The sequence below is a fragment of the Marmota marmota genome, unplaced genomic scaffold (genome assembly GCF_001458135.2).
Source record: "Marmota marmota marmota unplaced genomic scaffold, marMar, whole genome shotgun sequence".
Lineage (NCBI taxonomy): Eukaryota > Metazoa > Chordata > Mammalia > Rodentia > Sciuridae > Marmota > Marmota marmota.
In genome coordinates this window covers 3,108,850-3,114,849 of record NW_025999942.1, presented here as the reverse complement: position 1 = coordinate 3,114,849, position 6,000 = coordinate 3,108,850, and the positions used below count along the sequence as shown (strand labels likewise).

The 6,000-nt window shown below is 32.3% G+C and overlaps 1 protein-coding gene across 1 annotated transcript in view; it reads right to left on the bottom strand.

Moving 5' to 3' along the window:
• Mycbp2 (MYC binding protein 2) overlaps positions 1-6,000 on the bottom strand; it is a 233,163-nt gene that overhangs the window by 15,772 nt on the left and 211,391 nt on the right. Inside the window, 5 exon segments of the mRNA XM_048801244.1 lie at positions 3-193; positions 531-659; positions 1,621-1,722; positions 3,260-3,379; positions 4,644-4,740. Coding sequence (XP_048657201.1) covers positions 3-193; positions 531-659; positions 1,621-1,722; positions 3,260-3,379; positions 4,644-4,740 — 639 coding nt within the window.

Here is a 6,000-nt window from a genome sequence, read left to right as displayed (position 1 = left end):
GCATGGTTTTTTTTTTTTTTTTTTTTTTTAGGCACAATTTAACTTTCAATCCTCTTTTACCTGTGTGTTCTCGGAATTCCACCATTGCCTTCATTGTTTTAGAATCTGCTAGTGCCATCAACCAGAACAATTTGGTTCTACCACAACCTTCATGAAGGTCAACCTTTATAGCTTCTTCTTCTTCTTTGAAGACCTGTAGTTTCATTAAAGAAAAGGGAAAATATATTTATCACTCTGAAAAAAGAAGAATAAAATTTAATTATTCAATAAAAACAGTTTTTATTTATGAGGCACTGTAAGAAGTTCCAGATATATCCAATTTCTTTAACCTTCACAACAATCTCATTTTTATACATGGATAAGCTGAGTATTGGAAAGGTTGAAGAACTTGCTTAATTTACAGTGGATAACTGGGAACTCAACCAAGGTCATTGATTTCAAAGTCTACTTTTTCCCACATTTATTTCAAAATTCATTGAATGTACTTCATGCTCTGATCTTGATCAGGGTACAAAGATAGAAATCTTCACCTGTCTTTGATGAGTTTTGGTTCGTCGATGAAGATGAAGAAATCTGTCACAGTCAGTACATAAATTTCCACAGACATTGCATAAAATGATAGCTGCAGTTTCACCATCATCATGGTTATCGCACATAGGCTAAAATAAGACATTTTCATGTTACATTAGATAAACAAGTCAGACAGTCATACATATTGAAAGCAATTGTATTTTCTTTATAACAATAACAGACTGATATTCTAAACTCTATTAAGATTTTCAGAGTTTGAATGTTAAACAGAATTATGGCAAGTGTATTTAACCTAAAATCTTTAAAAATTATTACATGATTAATGTACTGAGCAGGAAAATTTCCTCAAACCCCAAATTCAATGATTAATGTGTATGCAACTTCAATGATTAATAAAATGAACATGCTTTGTGACTTAATAAGTATTTTCGTATTATAAATCCATTCTGTACGCTAAATGGGTGAACAATTTATTTCTAAGACTTGAACACTAATAAGAAAATGCCAAAAGGGCCTAAACATCTTCCCTTCTAGTAAACCTAAAAATGTTCATCAAACCTACTCTAAGTATATTTGTAAATAAGTAGTATGTTACATTTGCATCTCTTACTACTACTTCTTCTTCTTCTTCTTGTTTTTTAGTTGTTGATGGACCTTCATTTATTTATATGGGATGCTGAGAATTGAACCCAGGGCCTCACACATGTTAGACAAGTGCTTCTACCTCTGAGCCACAGCTCCAACCCTCTCTTACTTTTTTATTGCCTTCCTACCAAAAAACAATTATATTTTAGCACAAAATCTAGACCTAAAATCAGAAGCTGTCTACAAATACTGATACGATGCAAATGTGACTCAGAGAAGGAGAATACTCTTTTATATAATTAAATAAAATCCCCTAAAATTTCTAAAATATTACAAAAAGAGGACTTTAAGTAAAATAGACTCTTGAGATGTAACTGGCCAATTTATACACAGTTTTTCAAGAGTGTCACTAATTGTGTATTTTGACTTACTGGGTCCCCCTACCCCAAGTTGAATATAAAAAAAAAACAAGACAAAATTCTTATAAAATAATTCTGATCTTACCATTTGTTTTTGTTGTCCATCCTTTCCCATCCATCTCCCTGAGGAGAGGCGATCTACATGGTCCTGATCAAGAACACATAGTGATGCTAAAGCAAGCCAGAGCTGATGAGAGGAAAGGATGTTATAGTACCAAAAATTTGAGGAAACACGTATAAAATGCTGACACAGGACAACCTGTCAATAAATGCTGGTTGAATTTGAAAATATACAGATACTTAGTGGCACTCAGGTTTTCCTGATTGGGTATAGGCATACATGGCAATTGCCATATGTCATACCCACAAAGCAGGAATTCAAATATTTTCTGACCCAATGTCTGTTTCTCTAGTAAACCATTCTGTTTTTCTAGCCAGTGTACAAAACTAACCTTCATTGGTATACTATATAAACCAAGTCATTTATAGGAATAAATGTCTTTGAATATTAATATTCATTTTATTAATGCAGTTTGCATTATTTTTCCATCTAATATCATCTGCCTAAGGCTTTAAATTCCAAAGAAGTTGATACAAAGGCTGCTTAATTTTGCATGAATAGGTGCATAATACTAAATTTTTCTAAACAAAGTTTCTGTTGCCTGACAGGGCTTTTAGCACTATACTTAGTACATTTTGTCAGAAATAAATGTCTAATAAACTTTAGAAAATTGCCCTAAAAATAGTTCAAAATTGTCTGAGGCTTAAAGGGTAGTTTCAGTTTTACATAGAATGATTATTTCTTCATTAATGAAAAACTGGAAAATTACTTAACTGGCTCAACTCTAAGAAGTACATGTGAATATCACAGGAGATGGAGAGCAAAACATGGTAAAATAGACACAGAAAAATAATGCATGCAAGGAGAAACAGGAATGCAAAATGAAAGAAAAGAACTAATGAGTAGTAGAAAAGAGTTACGGTCAAAAATACTTGTTTCAGGTATCTCACTCACCAGGAAGACAGCATAAACTGGCTTTCTCTACCCTACAGAAATACAATTAATCTTCTTTTTCAGATTCCTCAGGATTAACTAAGCAATTTCTACTAGTGTTGACTTCTTCTTAATGTTGTTATACTGTCATGGTTTAACACTATCTCAAATCTCTTTTGGAATTACAAGACATGTGCTAGGTTAAAACTTACTATAGATGTCTCATCTGAAGAAAGAAATCCCAATTCCTCAGAGATTCCAACCTGCCCTACCTATGGCAAGAACTTTTTGTTTTTTAAAAGTAACATCTACAAACTTAGTAGGTAAGCTATAGGGGTCTTCATTAGAAATAACTGGGCCAGAAAAAAAAAAAAAAAGGAAGAAGGGGCCTTGTCTTCTAAGGTATCCTGTCTTATCACAGCGTTATGCTGTGGTAAATATAGCAAATAGGTCATTAGAAAGTTAATACACAAACACAAAATGTAATTTACCCTTTCTAACTAGCATATCCTTAGCTTCCTAAGTAATAAAAAAACAGATGATCCAGAATACCCAACAGTGAACAGTAATGACTACCATATTTAGTTCACAATTCATAAAAGGCATTTACATTTTTCAAAAAATACATTACCAACCAAGTTGACTTACTGATCAACATTTGTTCAAATCTAGTATCAAAAGAACATGTAAGACACACACAAAACTCAAAACAAAACAGAACAAAACCTACTCTAGTTGTTGCAATACATCTCACTGGAGACCTAAATTCTTCTTCCATTTTGGTCAAGGCTATGATGGTTTCTGCGATGGCATTTTTTGTCACTCGGGACCAAGCTTCTGACAGATGACCCTATTGGGCAAGAAAGAAAATTTTAATAAGAAATTAGAAACACATTATCATAGTAAATTCTTGTGTCTTAAGTAACATCTCTCACTAAAAGAGAAAAATCTTTTGTAGCAAGACCTTGCTGGAGCATAAACTTTTGAACTAAACATCCTTATGACCCCATAAAAAATTCAACTTCTGATCATTATTTTAATGATTTAAAAGAAGAATATAAATTTAAGATCTCAATATTCTTTTCCCTATAAAGTTTAAGGGCATTTCTTCTTAATTTGGATTAAAAAAAATTTTGGTTATCAAACTCTGTTATTTAACAGGAAATCTGTATAGCTAAGCTAACTGCACTAGATAAGTATTACTGGAATCCAAGAGCATAAATGGGCTCAAACTACAATTACCTCCACTTGATATGTTGACTTTAATGAACGTTAACACAAAATTATTATAAAATTTAGGTGCTCCTAAATATTCTTCCTAGACATTTTCATCCAATGAACATCCTAAGAAAGCCTACTTTCCATAAAACATTGAGAAAATGACCATTTTGTTGGGAAAAGTGATAGAACTTCATCTTTCCCCAGAACTTCCTCCATCTTCTCATATCCATAAGTTATCAATCTGTTAAGGAGCAGTTCAATTCCTCCTCCTCCTTCTGTTCACTTTGCTTCTCAGGGACCTACATTCCACAGTACTTGTTCTCCTAAGTCTGCCTCCTTGAAATACAATGTAAAGTGAGAATAATGATATTTATGGAGCAACTAGCAAGAACCAAGCACTCTGAAGTTAATTCCCATCCTCCACACTCCCAGATTTTCCCCTAAAGCCAATATCTTATGACAGCGGTATAGGACATTAATAAAAAAGAAAGAAAGCTTTATAAACTAGGAGGTCTGAGAGAATGAGAAATGTCACTTCTGAGAGCTCTTTTTTAAAAATTTTTCCTTTTCCCTTTTGGCTTTTGGATACAGATTCTTTCCTAGGGTCAGAAGGAGTATGTATATTTAATTTTATTAAGTTAAAAGTCTTGGAAGACTTGTGTAAAAATTCTGAAGTAAATAAATTGAGAATTTTGAATTGAACATAGTTTATATCAATGACAAATTTATCATTTGCTGAAAAGACAAATGGCACAGTGATTAACATACTAATAATATTCTGAAAAGACTAACGTTATTTCTCCTCTGTCAGTTAAGCAGAGGAAGCTATTTATTGTTTCAACAAGACTCCAGCTGCACCTTAATGCAGTAACATCAGGAGAATGGGAACTTACTGCTGCCATATCCTTAATAAGTTTAATGATGATCTCTGAGATTTGAGTAGGAGTTGAGCCCTTCATCCACCAATGACTTTCACCTCGTCGAAGGTAACTACAAAAAAGAAAAAGAAAAAAATCAGCACTTAGAAACTTAAAAAGGATTTATAAATTATTACAAATGAAAAATAAAAATGTTATTTCCACCTGCAGCATCTTGGTTGTTTAACTGAATGAGTTAAAACATTTAAAAAGAAAGTTAAAGCATTACCCCAAATCTCTAACTTCAATCTCAGGAAAACAGCTATTCTCATTTATGTTCCTTTTCAAATATTTCTCCATTTACATATTGCTTTTGTGTATTTTTTAAATTTATTTTTATTTCTTATATACATGACAATAGTGGAATGCTGTACAATCATAATTATCCATTCACAGCACAATTTTTCGTAACGCTGTATAAAAAGAATGTTCATGCCAAATTATGCCATTATACATGAGCTCTCTTATTTTTTTTTTTTTTGCATTACAACTACTGATACTCAAAGTATGTAGTCTATGGATCGCAAACTACTTGTTTCTAGTGTACATGCAGATAAGAAGTCAGAATACAAACCAACTGCATCACTAAGCTGCAGTTCATCTGACATTTTTGTTTCCTAGGAAGACTATGTATATGAAGGAAGTGATATGTTGATTAACATTCTGGTGTTATCTGCTTACTATTGTGAACTGACACTATTCTGGATGTCTTGAATTTTCTGCTGTTACACACAATTATAGAACATCCTTATATATATCTTTGTGTACATGTAGGAAAATTTTGGAAGTACAACTGGTGGATCAAAGAATATGCATAAAGTACAGTGAGATATTATCAAATTGACATCCAAAAATGCCAAAGCAATCTACAGTTGATGAAAATGCCAATTCCTTTAAAACACTGGTAAAGCATCAAAAATATTTCATAATTGTTTTAAGTTAAATTGTTAGGCATTTGTAAATTTTTTTCTGTGAACTCTTAAATATTCTTGTCATTTAATTTTTTATTAGTTGTTTGCCTTTTTGTAAACCTTATTCTAATATTATGGCTAATAAGTGTCCATTATGTAGGTTTAAATATTTTTCCAAGTTAGTTGCTTACATTTTAATAGTATCATCATCAACTAAGTTTTACAGTTAAATTTGTGAATCTTTTCCAATCTTTTGGATTATGTGTTTTGTTTAGGAAAGCCTTCCCAAATTGAAGATTAGAAAGAATCTCTTCTGTGGGTGTGGTGGTGCATATCTGTAATCCCAGTGACTCAGGAGGCTAAGGTAGGAGGATAGCAATTCAAGCCCAGTTTTGGTGATTTAGTGAGGCCTAGGCAACTTA